The sequence below is a fragment of the Pantherophis guttatus genome, chromosome 10 (assembly GCF_059756535.1).
Source record: "Pantherophis guttatus breed Tessera chromosome 10, ASM5975653v1, whole genome shotgun sequence".
Classification (NCBI taxonomy): Eukaryota; Metazoa; Chordata; class Lepidosauria; order Squamata; family Colubridae; genus Pantherophis; species Pantherophis guttatus.
In genome coordinates this window covers 20,416,646-20,436,037 of record NC_142072.1, presented here as the reverse complement: position 1 = coordinate 20,436,037, position 19,392 = coordinate 20,416,646, and the positions used below count along the sequence as shown (strand labels likewise).

The 19,392-nt window shown below is 42.5% G+C and overlaps 1 protein-coding gene across 4 annotated transcripts in view; it reads left to right on the top strand.

Annotated features, from left to right (window-relative positions):
* Positions 1-19,392, top strand: part of CLSPN (claspin) — a 50,636-nt gene that overhangs the window by 6,076 nt on the left and 25,168 nt on the right. For all 4 annotated transcript variants that reach the window (XM_060691424.2, XM_060691423.2, XM_060691426.2 and 1 more), the window contains exons 3-13: positions 1,369-1,757; positions 3,310-3,477; positions 4,259-4,336; positions 4,516-4,588; positions 6,371-6,479; positions 8,473-9,020; positions 9,977-10,171; positions 14,495-14,700; positions 15,993-16,192; positions 16,608-16,672; positions 17,521-17,723. In XM_060691424.2, coding sequence (XP_060547407.2) covers positions 1,369-1,757; positions 3,310-3,477; positions 4,259-4,336; positions 4,516-4,588; positions 6,371-6,479; positions 8,473-9,020; positions 9,977-10,171; positions 14,495-14,700; positions 15,993-16,192; positions 16,608-16,672; positions 17,521-17,723 — 2,234 coding nt within the window. The remainder of the gene's footprint in view (positions 1-1,368; positions 1,758-3,309; positions 3,478-4,258; positions 4,337-4,515; positions 4,589-6,370; positions 6,480-8,472; positions 9,021-9,976; positions 10,172-14,494; positions 14,701-15,992; positions 16,193-16,607; positions 16,673-17,520; positions 17,724-19,392) is intronic.

Below are 19,392 nucleotides of genomic sequence, written 5' to 3'. Positions count from 1 at the left end.
CTAAATAAGTTCCTGAAGGGCTCTGACAGCGAAAAGGAGGCCGGGGGTGACACGCGCAAGTGAGGTTAGTCAGTGGATGACATCCCCTGAAAATAAGACCTGGTGCCTTTTTTTTGGTAGCAAAAATAATACATAAGACAGGGTCTTATTTTTGGGGAAACACGTTTTTTTTTTTTTTTTTTTTTTTTTTTTTTTTTTTAGTGCAGCCCACCAATAATAACTTTTGCCACCTTACAAAGTTTGAAAGGTTCTTTTTATATGGGAGTTGTTAATTCTTCTGTAACCTCTGGATAAAATAGCTTTAGTCAGTCTATGGAGAAGGTATGCTACAGACCCCGTCAGTCAAAGAATTTCGACTGGCAGGATCTAGGAAGAGGGCCTTTTCTGCTGCTGCCCCTGCTTTGTGGAACATCTTGCCTTCAGAGGTGAGGAAAGCCCCCTATCTCTTGGCTTTCCGCAAAGGGGTCAAAATTTGGCTGTGTAGCCTTGCATGGAGGACACAGGGGCCCACACAACTATGGGGCTAGTTGCCTCCATGACATTCCCCCCTCCCCCACTTGTATTAACAACTCCTAGTGTCCCCATCTTGGAATTCTTTTCCCCCCCCCCCCAGTTTTATAATTTACATCATCTACATTTTTTACATAAATTCCATTTTTAATGTTGTATTATTTTGATTAAATTACCGTATCTTTCAGAGTATAAGACACACTCCCCCCCCCCCCCAAAGAGGCTGAAAATTTGGGTGCATCTTATACTCCGAATGTAGCTTTTTCGAAGCTTTTTTCAGCCCTAACGCGCTAGCGAGTTTGAGTGAAGTGATCTTCCGCGCTTTGCCTGCTTTTCTCATTGCTTCTCTCTCCGAAGATCAGCTGTGCTTTAGAAGCTGTTTTTTATCCCCAACCAGGGGATAAAAAGCAAGCAAGCAAGCGTGCTCAAAACCAGCGAACTAATGTGCTGAAGCTAACCAGACTAAGTACGCTAGCCAGATGAATACCTGGTAGGCAGAATTTTTTTCCCCTATTTTCCTCCCCAAAAACTAAGGTGCGTCTTATATTCCGGTGCATCTTATACTCTGAAAGATACGGTATATACCGCCCAGAGCCCCTCTCAAAAGTTGAAAAGTAGGAAGTATAAAATAAATAAATAATTTAATTATTATTATTAATAATAATTAATAAATAATTTAATTTAATTAATTAAATTTATATGCCGCCCCTCTCCGAAGACTCAGGGCGGCTATAATAAATATTCAAAATTTATTATGGTTTAGCATTTTAGTGGATTGTGTGAAATGGCAAACTAGATTTAAACGAATGATGGCTTTGCACGCAAGTGAACCTGACGTCATATATATTTTGGGGGCAGATTCAGAGGAAGAGATTTGCACACGTAAGAGAATCAAATGCAGGCGGGTGCTTGCTGACAGCAATAGTGAAGGAGAAGACGGCGCCCCTGAGAAACTGGAGGTTGCAGCCGGCAATGTGGAAAGCACCAAGGAAAAGTATAATTGGCTGGCTGTACAGGGCAAGCAAGACAACATCCTCTCCTACAAGGCTGGGGTGAACAGCGATGACAGCGACACTGAGAACCTGTTGCCACAACTTCAGCTGGAGAACCCTGAAAGGGAAGACAAGAGCTTGAGCAGGAAAGAAATGAAAGAAAAGAGCAGCTCAAGGAAGAGGAAGAGAAAGGAAGAGAAGAAGAGGAAGACCACAAGGCAAGCAAGAAAGAAGGAAAAGGCACAGGAACAAAAGGTATGATGGGAAGTAAGACAATGGCTGAGGACTGTAGCATGATTTTGTAGCATGCAACATGATCCAGAGCACACTAGAGCAGGGGTCTCCAACCTTGGCAACTTTAAGCCTGGCGGACTTCGACTCCCAGAATTCCCCAGCCAGCAAAGCTGAATTCTGGGAGTTGAAGTCCGCCAGGCTTAAAGTTGCCAAGGTTGGAGACCCCTGCACTAGACGAACTGATGCAAACAATGAGCATCCGTTTAATGATTTGTCTCATTACACACAGAGAAACACTTTGCCCGTGTTCTAAAATACTCATATTTTATTCTTTGCGGGGGGAGGGGGAGGGTGTCAATCGCTTATGCAGATGTTCCTCTCTGTTTACAAAAGTAACAACTGCCAACATTGCACATAGAAACATGAAAAACACGAATTGCTTTACCATAGTTTTCCCAGCCATGAAAACGTTCAGCGTATGCAATGGATTGAAAGCCCGAATCTCACAAAAACCCACTGCTTGTAAACCCACTGTGACATAGTGCATGATAAATGATTGAAAAGAGACTGAGACTTGGATGGATAAGGGGTGTTCTAGCACGAATGGGCAGGTTGTCTAATTTATTTGGCATCTGATGGGAAGGAGGGGAGTGATTCATGGTTCCAGTGTAACTGTTGTCCGCCAGCAGCCTGTGGAGCTGGTAGCGGAGTCGGACAGCGATGAGGCTGAGGAAGAACATGGGCCAGTCCTGGAGGCTGGGGAAGGCCCGGACAAGGGCTCTGCGTCGGAGGCAAAGATGGGGCCAGGGCCATCGGGGAGTGATGTGCGGACTTCTGAGCCTCCAGAGGCTGACAGTAGAGAGGCAGAGGAACAGGAGGAGCCTGTTCCTAGTGCACGTATGAGAAGAGCTGCCAGAAGGCAGGAGCAGATAAAGCAGAGAGGACGAGGAGTGGCCCTTGGGAGTAGGGCCAAGAGATGATTGGCCCCTCCCATAAGACTTAAAAGACGAGCAACGGCTCTTGGCTTCTTTGCTGGAAAACAACCTCTTGGCTTCTTTGCCGGAAAACAACCGTTGAGAGATTTGCTTCTTGTTTGGCTGTAGTTATTTCTTCTGTTCCTAAACTGTTGCCAAGAAAAGCCTTTGCCAGTTTGCCTAATTATCCCAAGGTCAGAGATAAACTGAAGACTGGTGTTTTAGGGACTTTGCTTTCATTTCATTTAGAATATGCTGAGAATGAGTTAATTCTCAGCTGTTTTAATAAAATCTGTTTGATTTTTGGAACTGTTTTGCATTTAATATCAACTACGTGGGCCTGGGTCACATCAGTAACCTTTTATAAAGGTTTGTGGTATTTTTTCTCACGCTGGCCTCCCCGACCTTTCTAGTAGTGGGTTCTGCTTTCATAATTGTTTGAGGACTTTAATTCAACTGATCTGAAAGATGTGAAGCTAGGAGTTACAGGAGTTGCAGTTCAGTCTATTGTTAGGGCAGGGGTCAGGTTCGAAAAACCTCATTTATGGAATTGAATCTCATCACTGGAATTCCTTTTATTTTATTTCCATTGTTCTTAGAATGGCGAAGACTGTCCTTTTAACGACAGTGGGTGTTTGCTGACAGATAAAGAGCTCTTTGACAATGGCCTGGAAGAGGAGGAGGAAGAGGATGGCTCTCCTTTTCAAGTTGAAAATTTGGAAATGTCAATAAATGCTGCAGAGAAAATGAAAAGGAAAAAACGGAAGGTGGGTTATTGTTCATCACACAGTCAGATGTCTAGAGTGGATTTGGTATTTTTATCCACCGGAGTCCTTCTCAAGGACTTGGTGGTGGTTGTGTTGTTATTATTATCTCTCTTATTCATTAAGCATGAAACTCAGTCAACTGAACATTCAAAAATGCATCACAAATACCATTGACTGGTGCTAATGGTTGACACGGGTTGCTGCCAGCATCCTAGGTATCAACCAAGTACCTTCTTAAGATGTACGATGTTCCAAGTAGCACAGTTTTTTGCTGGTGTTATTACAGGAAGCTGCAATTTGTTGATGCATCTTATAAAATTCTTGGACATGGTACCAAGTGCCCCGATGACAATGGGTATCACTGTGACATGTTTCATCCATAGCTCTGGATGGCCAGGTCACGATATTTCATGATTTTTTTCCAGTTCTTTTTCTTCGACTCTGGCATCTCCTGGTATCGCGATGTCAATAAATTGTATATTTCGGTTTTCGACAACTGTGATACCTGGCGTGTTGTGTTCCAAGTGATGAGCCATCTGTATTATTATTATTATTATTATTATTATTATTATTATTATTATTATTATTATTATTATTATTATTATTATTATTTCAGGCTGTAGAATCTGTTTAGGAAAAAAGATCCCAGAATCCCTAACCAAGAGGCAATTTGACTATGTTGGAGTAATTTTTATTTTTTGTCCTTCATCTCCCATAGAATCCCATCAAGTCCCTCAAGTATGAGATGAAAATTAATATTCTCTTTTTGGTTCCAAAACAGCTATTTTTAGAGAGTGAGGATTACAAACATGTGACGGATGAAAATGAGGGGCCGCTTTTAAAAGAACCTAGGAAAAGGGTAAGTACTCCCCCCCTCAATATTGACTTATACTTGGCTTTATTTTCTTCCCAGTTTTTGTTTAACTTAAATAGAGATTCGTATGATCGCATATTCATCTTCTGTCCGTCTTATTTTTAATTACATTTCACAATATATTCATGAGTTACTTATTCCAAGATTTTCCTTCCTTTATTTAGAAGTTAAAATCAGCCAAACTAACGAAAGAAGAAAACAGGCAGCTGCATAGTGAGAGCCAGCGTCTTGTTAGAGGTAATAAAAAAGCAGAGATTCTGTAATGCTTTTAAGACACCCCAGGGGCAATTTTCATATAGCACTGTAATTATGCCTCCCAAAAGTGCTCCGTTGTACACCATATTGTATATTGTATACTCATTTTTATACCATATTTTTCGGAGTATAAGATGCACCTTTATGCACCGTATCAGACTAAAAAATATCAAATAGCTTATGAATGATCTTTTTCTAATTGTATAAGCACTATATAAGTGATATTAGAAGTATTATGTCTAAGAAGTAGGATTTTATCTATGGGGGGGTTAAGATTTTTTTTTAGGAGGTGTTAGTTTAATGGTTGGTTAAGCAATTTAGTTTATTGTTAAAAGTTAATAGAAATACCTTGTGTTCTGCTCTGGGAAGTCGGGGAGGGGGAGGGGGGTTGGGTGGGAGGGTTGTGGGGAAACTATTTGTTTCACCAATAAAACTTTTTCAATAAAAAAAAAAAAGATGCACCTTTTTCCCCCCTAAAAGGGGGTGAAAATTTGGGTGCGACTTATACACCGAATGTAGCTCCGCCCACCCACTGGCCCCCACCCTTTGGCCTCTGCCTCCCAGCAATTTACACCCTTGCAGCAAGCAGCAAGAAGAAACAGCCCATTTCAGCTTCAGCATGGCCTAATTAGCACAAGTTGATTGTTGGATCGGCCTCCCGACACTCAGCTGTTTCAGGTGCAGGGATTGTCATTGCCTATTGCTGTGCGGGCCTCTGCTGCTTGCTGCAAGGAGGTCAATTGCTGGGAGCAGATTTTTTTTTCTTGTTTTAATCAAGCTATGCTGAAAACGAAAATGAAAGTAAAGCAGGCTGTTTGCTGTAAAGAGGCAAATTGCTGGGGGGCAGAGGCAGATTTCTTTTTCTTGTTTTGCTCACCAAAAAGGTAGGTGCGTCTTACAGTCCGGAGTGTTTTATACTCCCAAAAATACAGTAATTTACCTAAGAAAACATATCAAACTAATTCTTAGAGCCAGGTTATAAATCACAGACTACCTGTAATCTACTGAGCACGCTGGTTTATGCTGAAAATCGGCTTCATAATTTTGGTACTTTTGTGTTTTTGTGAAATTAAAAGTGATCCCAAAGGTGTTTTTTCAGGAGGCAACTGGACTTTCTTGTTTTTTCTTTTGAAGACATTTCGCTTCTCATCCAAGAAGCTTCTTCCATTCTGACAGGATAGTGGGGAACGGAAGGATTTATATTCCTTGCAGAAAGCTGGTCATTTGCATTCTTTTAGAGCAGGGCTGTCAAACTCCTGACCTGTGGGTTGGATGCGTCACATGCTGGCCACACCCACGCCTGGTTTAGCATAGGGGGGAAAATCCTGATATGTCATATGACGATGCCGTGACAACGTAAGTTTGACACCCCTATTTTAGAGGGTCTTTGAAGCACTTGGAGGTTTATCTGTGTCCTCAGGTGAGCACTACTCAGATGACCCTGAGGATACACATAAACCTCCAGCTGGCCTCAATTTCTCTCTAAAAGGATGCAAATGATCAGCTGTCTGCAAGGAATAAAAATCCTTCCATTCCCCACTATCCTGTCAAAGCTGAAGAAGCTTCTTGGATGAGAAGCGAAACGTCTTCAAAGAAAAAACAAGAAAGTCCAGTTGCATCCTGAAAACGCACCTTTGGGACAACCATGACCTGGATGACTGAGAATCTCTACAGACTTTTGAATTAAAAGTGATGTTACAACACGGTAATCATGCAATTAATGGTTTGCTTGGGTTGATTTTCTTCCAATTTTTTTTATGGTAGAAGCCGCAATGACACTACCTTATCACCTGCCAGAGGCCAAAAGCGTGCAGGAATTCTTCAAGCATAAACCTCGTCCTTCTTTCCAAGGAAGTGCAATGACTTTGCTGAAGTAAGTCCAGTTTCCTTTTTTTTTTCCATATTCTTTTAACTTCTCAACGTTCTTTGCTGACACCGTTGGAACAGCATAAGTTGCAATTGGATGCACAATCCAGCTTCTAAAAGAAAAATATATATTTCTACATTTTGTGGGTATGAAAATATGCTTGCTGCAATTTCAAAAATCGTAGGGATGTCTCTGAAAAGATTATAAATGTCAAGACTTGAGTTTTACTGCCTGTCCCAGCTTTTTGGTTTAACAAAAATATCCCAAGAATGCCATATAAAATAAGCAAATATACATAGTTTTTAATTTGAGAAACTTCTCAATGTTCTTTGTTTTCCTTGGACAAAACTGGATAAACTTGGAAGAATTCCTTTAATTCAGAGTTCATGGTTTGTCCTTGCCCCTTTTAAATAATGTGCTAGATAGTGCTGTTGTGATCATATTTTCTAGATTTTTATACGTTGTTGAATTTTCGTATTTTACTGGGGCTTGATTGTTTCTTAATTCAAAAGATTGTTATTCAAGCTATAGTGTGTACATAAGTACAGAATAACTGTTACCCCAATTAGTGTGTTTTTTATATGAAATTCTTCCCATTTAGAGTATTCTTACATTTATCATCGTTACTTAATCTGAGCTAGAAAGTTTTACTAACTTGGCAAGGCGCAGTGAACTGATTGACATTTTCTTTGTTCTGGAATTTTGCGCACAAGTGGATAGTTTCTGTTGCTGCTTCATAAATTATGAAGTGTAATTTTGTCAGAAATATTATATAAACATAATAAGGTTTGGTTGGATTTGGAGGCTGCTTGATGCCAGATTGCTTCTGGAGCAAGTTACAATTTAAAACAAGAAAAGCAAGAAGAAGGAACTAGAGCCTCTCAATAACAATATCTCACAAGATAAATTGCAAATTTTACCCTACGTGAAATTTAAGGACAGCAGCTATATTTTTAAAGATCTCTGGAACATCATTAGGGTGTGAACTATATGAATGTTTTTTTGGGGGGGGGGGATGTAATTGCAGAAGGCATCACCTGTGCCTGGCCTTTCCAGAGAGATAAAAACCATGAGAGATAGCAATTCCTCAGAAAAATGTTCCATATGCCACGAAGGTCTTTATAGATGATAACCAGCAGCTTGAATTGAACAAGAAACCAGGGCAGGTCATGGAGCATTGGAGTTAATCCTTCTGCGTAAACATCATTAGATGAGCTAAATCCATTTTATTGTACAGAAGGGATGTGGTGGCTGAGTGGCTAAGATGCTGAGCTTGTCGATCGAAAGGTCGGCAGTTCAGTGGTTTGAATCCCTAGTGCTGCGTAATGGAATGAGCTCCTGTGACTTGTCCCAGCTTCTGCCAACCTAGCAGTTCGAAAGCCCGTAAAAAATGCAAGTAGAAAAATAGGGACCACCTTCCGTAACCGCGTTCCGTGCACATTTGGTGTTGAGTCATGCCGGCCACATGACCATGGAGACGTCTTCGGACAGCGCTGGCTCTTCGGCTTTGAAACGGAAATGAGCACTGCCCCCTAGAGTCAGGAATGACTAGCACATATGTGCGAGGGGAACCTTTGCCTTTACCTTTATCTGAACAGAATCTTGCAAATTTGAAGGTACAAACTTACCACTGCCACTTTTAGATCCATTATGGTTCATCCTTCCTAACTTTCTTTGCGTGACTGTTTACCCTTCTGTTGTCTGATTGTTTCCTGGGCAGCATCTCTTCCCCTCGTCCCCAAGATCCATCCACACATTTCATTACAATACTAACATTAGCTGTGCTACTGTATTCTGCACCAGTTGTAGCCTCTGAATGGTTTACAAGGTTAGCCTCATATAGAGCACATTGCAATAATCTCAGTCATGATTATTTACTTCATATAGATCCTTTCTTTTACATTCTGTATACCTTTAGCTTGATTGTCTCGCATTTTGAATTGACTTGAGGTCAAGGGAAAAGAGGATGTTGCTGATTTATCTGTGTCTTGATAAACAGATCAATGAAAACTCAACCCGACTCCTTCAAAGAAGATAACGTGGCAGGGAATTCCAGTATCAGCTGCCATAACGATGGGAAAGAACAGCCTCTTCAGCCAGGAATATCGGACCAGCCAATTTCAGGTTTTGCAAATCCTTTGGCTGCCAATCTAGGCAGCCCTTCAGCAGAGGAAACGGAACATTTGATAGCAGATTGCTCTGAAGAAGAGAAGCAGAATGAGGATTCCAAAACAGAATTTAGGGAGGATTTAAATTCCAGGAAAGAAGGAGAGCTTAATGAAGTTCCTGCTGACTCCATCAAACCATCGGAGGAGAAACTGGAAGGAAATATAGTTGAAGAAAGAGAGGCACAATCATTGGAATTGCCTTTGGTACCCCAAGAACCCATTCAAGACTTGGAGCCCCTGGTGGAAATTCCTACTGACAAGATAAAAAAGTCCAGATTGGATCGGCTACGGATGCTGGGGGTGGATTTGAGTATTAAGCCTAAACTGTGTTCTGGCACGGAGTCGTTTATTGACCTTGATGAACCTGAACCCAACAGAGGTATGGTAACCCTGAACATGGTTAGATTGCTGCTATGTATACAACTCTGCTAAGTCTCTTTGTGTAGAAGTCCTTCCATGCAATTCGTTCTGGAAGGTAGGAAAGGCGTTTTGTGTTGCATTTTTTCCTAAACAATCTACTGTTCTTGTTTTGTTTTGTTTTTGTACTGAATTATAGCAGCAGCAATTGATTCTTTATCAAAGATGATACCATAGTTTGTCAGATCAGTCTACCAAGTTCACAATATAGATAATCCTTGATTTACAACCACTCGTTCAACTTCCAACTTTCAATAAAGGAGAATATTTGTAAGCTCAGGGTTGATATGAAGTGTCCATGGTGATCTCTGAGCTTGGTTGTTTTCTTGCATACGTTTCAATTATCCGAACTAGGTAACATCATCAGTGCTAGAAGGAGGGAGGTTTGCTCTTGGTTCCTTGAACACTCTCCTCCTCACTTTAATGAAAGCCGTTTTCTCCAGTTTGTTTGCACATTTAAAATAATAAACTGTTGCATATGGATACCCATTATGGCACACAGCAGTCTCAAGAAAAGGAAATTTTAAAAACTTCCTATTATGAAAGACTGGAGCAGTTCCTAATTTGCAGAAGCTAATATAAATTTGACCCTCCTTAGTAGATGGAGGATACCGTTGGTGGTATCCTCATTCAAATAACAGAATTACTCTTAAATGAAAAGAAAGCTTGAGCATCCTTTATCTTGATTTTATCTTGAGTCTTGGTTTTAGATCTGGTATTTTATGATTTGTTCAAGAGAGAAATTTGTTTCCTCCAATCTGCAACAGATATATAAGGAAACGGAGCAGATAACTTTGCAGAATTGAGTTCTCTGCGAATCCAGTATTGAGTTGGCTTTTAAAAGAATGAAAAAGGCTATAATTATTGTACAAATCATTCTAATAAATTTCTTTTTGCATTTTTCTTTGGGTTTTGTAGAACTGGAAGCTTTGAAAGAACGCTTTGTAAAGCATGCATTTCACGCAGCCAAACCAAAGACAGAACCACGAATGGTGAGCGTGAATATTATTCGTAAAGAAATGATGAATGATGGCAAGGAGGAGCTGAAAGTGGACGTGGTACCAGTAATGCTGGCTACAGAGATGGTAGAGGATGTTGCCCGGACTAAACCAGGTATGCTTAGAAGAGCACAGATTCAAGGTTTAATACCACCTATCAGCTGTTCCAGGCTGCGGGGATCGCTACCAGCTATCGCTGTTGTTGCCGCTGCCTAGCACGCCTCCATGTTCTCACATTTTTGGCCCATTCCAGGTGGTGGGGACAGGCGATGGTGATCCCCGCCACCTGGACCGGGCCAAAAACGGGGCGTGTGGAGGCAGGTGCGGTGGCGATCCCCGCAGCCTGGAACAGCTGATAGGTTGTATTCCGGGAGGTTGATCCAATCGCCAATCAGCTGCTCGTGCTAAATCAAGCTGTGTTGAAGCTGACCAGGCTGTTTACTGTTTGCTACAAGGAGGCAAATTGCTGGGAGGCAGAGAGATTTTTTTTTTCTTGTTTTCCTCCCCAAAAGCTAGGTGCGTCTCATAGTCCGAAAAATACAGTATCTTCATAAAGAAAGATGGTGTCTCTTTAGGAAGCTCATCTCATCCTCTAAACATTGCAGGTAGACCTCAATTTACAACACTTAATTTAGTGACCGTTCAAATTTGCAACGGTGCTGAAAAAATGACGTAAGATCCGTTGCAGCATCCCCATGGTCATGTGATCAAAATTTAGATGCTTGGCAACTGGCATGTTTCTATGATGTTTGCAATGTCCCAGGGTCATGCGATCCCCTTTTGTGACCACCTCACAAGCAGAATCAATGGAGAAGCCTTGATCCACTTAACAACCGTGTTACTAACTTAAGAACAGCAATTATTTATCTAGCAAAGAAAGGTCATAAAAGGGGGCACAACTCACTTAACAACTCACTGGCTTAGCAACAGAAATGTTGGGCTCAATTATGGCCGTAACTTGAGGACTATCTGTATTCAAAACCTTCCCAAAGTTTTATCTTTATTTCGTCAGAGTGATTCATTACTTTGGCCATGTTCTGACGTAGGCTCCCTTAAGAAGCAGGAAGCAGAGTCTTGGTCTCGGCACAACCTCTTTTATTTACGTGACTGTGAATTACTTTCATTACTTTCTTTCAGAGGAATATTTATCAACACAGACCTTATCTCTGTTGGAAGGCTGCCAGGCAGGGTGGATAAAAATGATTTTTTTTAAAAAATAAAAAAAAATCAGATTTTTTTTATTTAAATCTGTTTTTTTTTTATTTAAATCTGTTTTTTTTTATTTTTATCAAATTTATTTTAATAAAAAACTTGGGGTAAAAATCTATCGTAAGATAATTTTCTATTTAAGATACATAAATAATGTAGTTTATTCAGCATGAAATGGAGCTTAGTTATGTAGCATGAGGCTGTATATTCTGCAACACTGGGACAATCGGTGAGTCAACAGTGGGTCAAAGGAGTAGCAGAGATGACAGTTGCTCTTTAAAAATTATGATTTAAATCGAGTTGATTTAAATCAAGCCTTTTCACTAGTGATTTAAATCATGATTTAAATTGTGATTTAAATCAACTCGATTTAAATCAAATCCACCCTGCTGCCAGCTAACTAGTTTCCAACCGCAGTACAAGGCAAAACTTGGCACAGAGTCCCTCAGAGTCATGAATGAATTGGTTCTTGCAAAAGCCCCCTCCCTGTTCGCTCCTCTTTTGTTTCCTATGGGAGGGGCCAATCACCTCCAAGGTATGGCTTTACTCCTGAGTCGACCCTGCTTTCTGAGTTGTTCTTGTCTTCTGATAGCTCTGAGCATGCACACATTGGGAACAGGCTCCAGCTGTCCCTCTGCCTCGCTGCTGTCTTATTCCCTCTCTGCCTGCGACGCAGAGCCCTTGTCCGAGCTTTCTCCAGCCCCCAGGGCTGGCCCAAGTTCCTCCCCAACCTCCTCAGTCTCCAACTCTGCTGCCAGCTGTGCTGGCTGCCGGCAGGCCACAACAGGCTGTATCTAAATATTGGTAGGTATTGATATAATATTGTTTAGAATTCCTGCTTAAAGACATGTTTAAGTAGGTGAGGAGCCAAATCCCAAACGATGAATCAAATCACAAGAACTGCTATGAGAGGAGGCCACCCGCAGTCCCTTGGCCCAATTACATACAGGTCTTGACCTCATTTCTGCATCCCATCAAGAAACCAGATCGTAGCTCTGGCACAAGTTATTCTTTTAGCTTGTGCAGCCTGCTGCTTGTTGTATGTAGGGATGTCCCAACCCCCAGTTAGCTTTGGCCCTTCTCTGTCCTCAGCAGAAAAAAGTGTTTCCTAGCTGTGTTTCACACATTGCAAGAACCATAAGGAGATGGATGAATCACTTGACTGTCCGTTACTGGTGCAAAGGTGATTTAGAATCTAGAAAGCAATTGCAACTGCTTGATGTGGCCATTGTAGAAGCTGTTTATTTTCCATTTTTAAAATGTCTATGGTGAAATCTGATCTTTTAATCATGCTGCGTAACGGGGTGAGGTCCCGTGACTTGTCCCAGCTTCTGCCAGCCTAGCAGTTCGAAAGCAGGTAAAAAAAGCAAGTAGAAAAACAGGGACCACCTTTGGTGGGAAGGTAACAGTGTTCCGTGCGCCTTTGGTGTTGAGTCATGCCAGCCACATGACCACGGAGACGTCTTCGGACAGCACTGGCTCTTCGGCTTTGAAACGGAGATGAGCACCGCCCCCTAGAGTCGGGAACGACTAACATGTATGTGCAAGGGGAACCTTTACCTTTACCTAGAGATGGGAAGGCCTGGAAAAAACCTGGAAAACCGTTTTTCCCCAGTTTCCCCCCATTTTTTTCCCAAAGCCTTTGGGAAAAAAACAGAAAAATGGGGCGGGGGGGGAGAAACTGTTCCCTCCCCAATTTTCCTGGTTTTTCAGGCTTTTCCATCTCTATGTATTACAATATTTATATCACAATAGCTTAGTTCATACAATTGTTCATACAATTATCACCAAGGCGGTTTACAAGTAAAACCAAGCGATCATAAATTCAAAACCCACAATTTAAAAAAAAAAAAAAGTAAAATTGCATGCCAGAGCTTATCTTTGTTTTGATCCTATTTTTCACGGAGCAGACGGTAGCAATAGGATGAAAAGAGCCGATAGTTTAGCTGGACCAAATTCTCAGCTGATCTTTGCCAATTCTAACCTTCTGGCATCTGAGTAAACGAAGAGGCAGGTATGCAGTTTAAACTGGTGCTGATTCATTTGCATTGGCTAATATAAGCCTTCCAGCCCTATCATTTCTGTGTCTTGTTGCAAAAGCTTCAGGATTGTCCGTCATTGGAATAAAAATCCTTCCTTTGGCTTGTTAGGTATTGACTGTCTCCTTGATTTGCCTTGGTCAGGTTTGAACGCTTATTGACAGCGCCATAGAAAATAATAATCTAGCCCTGCTTCAAGCAATCTCTTTCTGACTTGAAAAACTTTTCAATCCAAAGATAGTTAACTGTTTTTTCATCCATCAGGAAAGTTGGCAAGAGGAGGGGGAAGAGAATTTTTTAAAAAGTCTATTAGGAAGAAGTGTTTTGCCATCAACATTGCAGATTCCAAATAGAGAGAGAAAATATTTCAGGTCTGTCTCAGTGCAGGTAGTCCTTGTTTAGTGACTGCTTCATTTAGCAACTGTTCAGTTATGAGGATGATGAAAAAGAAACTTTGGCAAAAAAAACCCGAGACCAAGTTTAGGGGAAGTTTATCATTATGGATAGAAAGAAGGACAAAGGGCACAATTGTATTTCCTTTCATCTTTTCTTTTTCTTTTAATTTCTTCCTTGTTTCTCCATTTCCTATTTTCTATCTTTGTTCTTGTTTGTTTTGCCTGCCTTGTTATGGTGAAAATTTCTAACAAAAAATAGAAACTTGAGAAAAACTGAATTTTAATAATCGGTCCTCGCATCTGTGACCTTCACAGGTCCACGAAGCAAAGGAAAACTGAAAGTAAGATCATAAGCAGAGTTGCAGGTTTCACTTAGTGACTGCTTCATTTAATGGCCAAATTGCTGGTCCCAAATTTTGGTCATTAAACGGGGACTACCCCTGCATGTATTGTTTTAGTAAGTCTTTCTCTGCTAGACAGTATTAACTACTGCAAGGGTCCTCTTGTCCCCTTTGGGTCTTGTTCTGAATCCTGGAGAGCAACTTTTGGCACAGAGGATGCTTTGAAGCATAAGGTGTTGATGGATTGTTTTAACTGCCTTGGAAAATAAAGCCCAGGGCTGCTCCAACCGGTTGGTGAAAATGCCTTTCCTTTTCCAGGTGCTCCATTATTGCCTGTTAGCTCAGTTGCGTGCAGCTTTGCTGAAATGATGGCTGGAGGCCATACGTTAAAGAGGTGTATTGCACAGGCCTTAATGTGGGGGGATCCAACCTACCTGTCTTCCTGACTACCCAGGTGAAAAGTTGCAGATGTTGAAGGCGAAGCTGCAGGCGGCCATGAAGCTTCGCAGGACGGAAGAACGCCAGAAGCGCCATGCGTTGTTCAAACTGGATAACGAGGAGGTGATGGAGGAAGAAGAGGAGGAGGAGGAGGAGATGTCAGATGAATCGGAGGAGGAGGAGGAGGAGGAGGGAGAAGAAGCAGCAGCAGCCAATCAGAAGGTCTCTTTCCTTTTCTTTTTGCCTCTTTTGGCAAGTTTTTGCATGTAGTTGAGAGAAATCAACCAGGGAATTGAGATAATTGGTGTGCTGATGAAGAGAGATCCTTTCTTGGCTTGTTGCCCAGAAGATAAAAGTTCTTTGAAATTAATACCTCCCCCTCCAGCCATAATTAAGTAATGAAGTCTTCTAAAGGCTTCAGCTGTCCAGAGCAAAGCCCTGAAATGAGTGTGATGGGTGTCCTATAGGCTTAATTACTGGGTAGCTTTGCAGTCAGAATCCTCACCTATCCCTGCGCTCCACACCTAGAGCCGTCCTGGCTAATCAAAAGGGAGATTTACTCTCAAGAAGCAGGGATATAAAGGTACAGAGGTTTGGCCTGAGCAATGCTGAAATGTCTTCTCTGCCACTCAAACCTGGCCGGGCCATTATCTGTGATTGTATTTCACGTGGCTGGAGGACACCAAGTTATGAAAATGGCTGTTTCCATATCTCACCTTAATTATATAGTCATCCGATAAGTGTTGGTAGGAGAGGAAGCAGAGGATGACAGGATTATGTCCAATGCAACTCACAGCCCTGTTCAGCGGTTGTGTGTCAAAGAGAAAGCAACAGGTTCTGAGCAATGGTGAAATCTGAACCGGTTTACTACCAGTTCGTTGGCCGCGCGTGCGGCAAACATGCGCTGCATGCGCGCATGTGCAGTCCGCACCAAATGTGAGCTGCGTGCTTGAGGAGGCTTGGGAAGGTAAGTAGAACAGCGTGTGGGGAGGGGCGGGGTCAATTCCTAGAGAGGCTCTGGAGCCTGAGGAGAGTGGGCCTTCCGGTCCCACTGGAAGTTGGCAAACGGGCTGTTTCTGGCCCCCGGAAGGCCTCCAGGGGGGTAGGGAAGGCCGTTTTTGCCCTCCCCAGGCTCCTAGAGAGGCTCTGGAGCTGGGGGAGAGCAAAAAACAGCCCCTTTCTCTCTCCCTCCCCCCCCCCCGGCCCTCTGGAGGCAGGAAACAGCCTGTTTCCATACTTCTGGTGGGCCGAAAAGGCCCAAAAATCAGCTGCGCGTGCCAGAGTTGAGCTCGTGTGCCCACCGATATAGCCATAGGGTCGCCATCACGGGTATAGGGCTTCCTTCCTGAGCAGGGAGTTGGACTAGAAGACCTCCAAGGTCCCTTCCAATTCTGTAATTCTGTTATACTTTTTTAACTTCGAACAATCGCTGAATGAATGATTATAAGTCAAGGAGCACCTGTAGTTCTGCTTCACTCATGGAGTTTTGTCTGTGTGTGTGTGTGTCCCATTAGGACCCAGATGGTCTTGGAGGGATGGAGGAGGACCACGAAGAGCTCGGGGAGAACCATCTTGAGGATGATAAAGAAACAGACAAAGAATCAGCTGATGAAGACGAAGCCACCAACGTTGGGTTGCCCCGCAGTGTTGTTTCAAAGCCTTCCTCCACAGAGTCAACAATGCTCCTGTTTAAAGAGAATTCTTCAAAAATAGGGTACTTTGAAAAATCAAGAGAAAAAACAACTGTTTTCGTTGTACACCCAAAATCTTATTTTGTGAGAGCCAATAGCCAGTATCTTTTGTAACTTGTCAAATGCTGCCCAAAACATCTCGATGAACTGACCTATCTATCATCTATCTATCTATCTATCTATCTATCTATCTATCTATCTATCTATCTATCTATCTATCTATCCAGACAATTTATTGGCTAATCAGTATTAATGGACCTTCATTTGTTTATAAAATTAATTTGCCTTTCCTTGAATAAATTGCTCGGTGAATTTTTCAAGAAGCCAAGACCACGAGAAAACTAATCAGTAAGACACATTTAAAATAAATCAACGTAGGTAGCATGCTGATAAATCATATTGATATCTTAAATGGGTTTTTCTTTTCTTTTTTTGCAGATGTTTTTTGGCAGGTGAAAAAGTTGAGCTGGAAGAAGCCCTGAGCAAGAGAGCAGAGAAGCCAGGTAGAACATCTGTCCCTGTGGTTTCTTTCTATCCTTTTCCCGGTGAACAAGGCAAGGGCATTGCAGAGCTTTACTGTCTTTTCACACCTGTTGCTCAGGGTGGATTACTGTTGTGGTCTGCTGGCAGCCAGTGGAGCTGGCAGCAGAGTTGGACAGTGAGGAAGTTGGGGAGGAACTTGGGCCAGTCCTGGGGGATGGAGAAAGCTCGGATGAGGGCTCTGCATCAGAGGCAGAGAGTGAGATAGACAGCAGTGAGGCAGAGGAACAGCTGGAGGCTGTTCCCAGTGTGCGCATGCACAGAGCTGCCAGAAGACAACAATTAATAAAGCAGGGTCGACTCAGGAGTAAGGCCACACCTTGGAGATAATTGTCCCCTCCCATAGGACATAAAAGAGGAGCGAACAGGACGTGGGCTTTTGCAGGAAGCAATTAGTTCATTTGGTCGATTCAAGATTGGAAAGTTCTGTTCGTGACTCTTAATACAATCTGTGCCAAGTTTGGCCTTGCCCTGCATTTGGAAATTAGTTCTCTGGCAGCGTTCCAAGTGAGATACGGTGGGTGTTGATAAACATTTCTCCGAAAGACTGTTTGCCAAAGCCTTATTGACTGTGAATGAAGTAATTCACTGTCATTTAAATAAAAGAATCGACCTTATTTACGCATGCACAGCGGAGCTGAACTGGGGTGACGGTTCACATGCCATCAGAGAGGGCGCTGCATGCCACCTCTGGCACGTGTGCCACAGGTTTGCCATCATGGGTGTATCCTGTAGTGCCAAGTGTTTTTACTTTTATTATTTCGTTAAAAACTTATCATGTTTTCTATCCTCATCCTTTTCCTTCTCTTAGATGATGAAGATTCATTTTTGCTGCCAACTTTGGCAAAGGAAAACAGCCACAACAGCAGCTTTGAGCTCATCGGCTCCATGATTCCCTCTTACCAGCCATGTAATAAGCAAATGGGACGTGGGCACTTTTTCTCTGCGGTTGGAACAGCCCGCTCTCCTTCTCCGGGCTTCTTCAAAACAAGCTTCATCAGCTCAGCTTCTAAGGTAAGCCACTGTTGTGTTAGTCTTTATAGCAGAGGTCCTCTAACTTGTGTAAACACATCCGTTGTCTCTCTCAGCTTGACAATCTCCAGAGGGGACATGTAGCTGCAATTCCCATCAAACCCAGGCAACGTGGGCCAAATCTCCCTTGGCTTCATTCTTATTTCTCCAGGACCTTCAAAAAACTTGCAAAAAATCACTAGCACAATGTGTCTTCAAGGCAAAAAGCTTTTAAGCCTCTCATGATTCCTCTTCATGCTCTAAGTCCAACCCTCAAACTTTTATAAAAATGAACTCCTAAAGAAGTTACACTGCAGAGGCCTTCAAACTTGACAGCTTTAAGACTTGTGGACTATGCTGGCTGGAGAATTCTGGGAGTTGAAGTCCACAAGTCTTAAAGCTGCCAAGTTTGGGGACCCCTGTCTTAAAGCCAGCCATAGGAGAGAGGGAGACGGCCAATTTAGACCAGACGATTGCTTCTAAAGACATCTCCATGGAGTCTTAAAGGAGTAAGTCCACCTTTAAAGCTTCCGCTTCTGCCTTTGCTCAGTTGCTTCCTTGGTTTGGGAGTAGAAGGGCTAATATCAATCTGAGCAACCCCAACCTTAGCTACAAACAGAATGGTGCTGGATAGGATGTCTCCCTAAAGTATACTAATAATGTGCCAGAAATCAGAGACTGAAGTCCACAAGTCTTAAAGCTGCCAAGTTTGAAGACCTCTGCTTTACAGCATTTAAGTTTGATGCTAAATGAATTAGTGAGAGTACAAAGACACACAGTGCAAAAGGATCAAGAAAGCGTTGCAAGTTTGAAACGGTGTGAGAAAGTTTCTAGAAGGAGGTTTTGCATCTTTGAGCTGGGGTTTGAATTCCTCCCCTCCCTGCCCATCCCTCTAATACCACCAAGAGTATCCATGATTAGTAGGGCTGTTCTCCTCCTGGTACGCCAGGTGCTCAAGAAACACCTTGCGGCCAAGTGATACGCAAAACTATCTCAATGCGAATTTCACCAGTCCAGCCTAGGCTACCTGGGGTATCGAGTCTCCATTGAGGGCGTAGAGATGGACCCAGGTAAAGTCAAAGCCGTCCTGGACTGGAAGCGTCCTCGCACCCACAAGCAACTCCAAAGCTTCCTAGGGTTTGCAAACTTCTACAGACAGTTCATCCCCTCCTTTCCTGAAATCGCCCTCCTGATTACTGAACTATTAAAAATGGGAGGGGGGGTTAAACCGCGACCCAGGCAACCACTGCAGGGGACCCTAGAGTGCCAGAAGGCTGTTCTGCCCCAGCTACGGACCCCAAAGAACGCAGCACACACAAAGTCCGTACAAACCTTAGTTTACTAATTAAGGACTACTAATGAGCTTTCTTAGTAGTTGTTCGAACACAAGTACAGTTTAAATCAGTCTTTTCTGAACAAGGGCTGTTAATTTAACTTAATTAACAGCCGACAAGAATCCAAAGAATAATAACTCAATTCTGAGGCACAGTATTTCAGATAACCGTAATCTTACTGTGGTTGGTAGAATGCCCAGAAGCAATTTGCAGGAAAACTGACGAGAGAGAAACAAGAGCCGAATCAAACGTTTTCTGGAATCAAGACGCGAAGGAATTTGAACGAAGTTGTTTCCTGCAAATTGCATCTGTCGTCGTCCTTTCTTAAATAGGCTAAG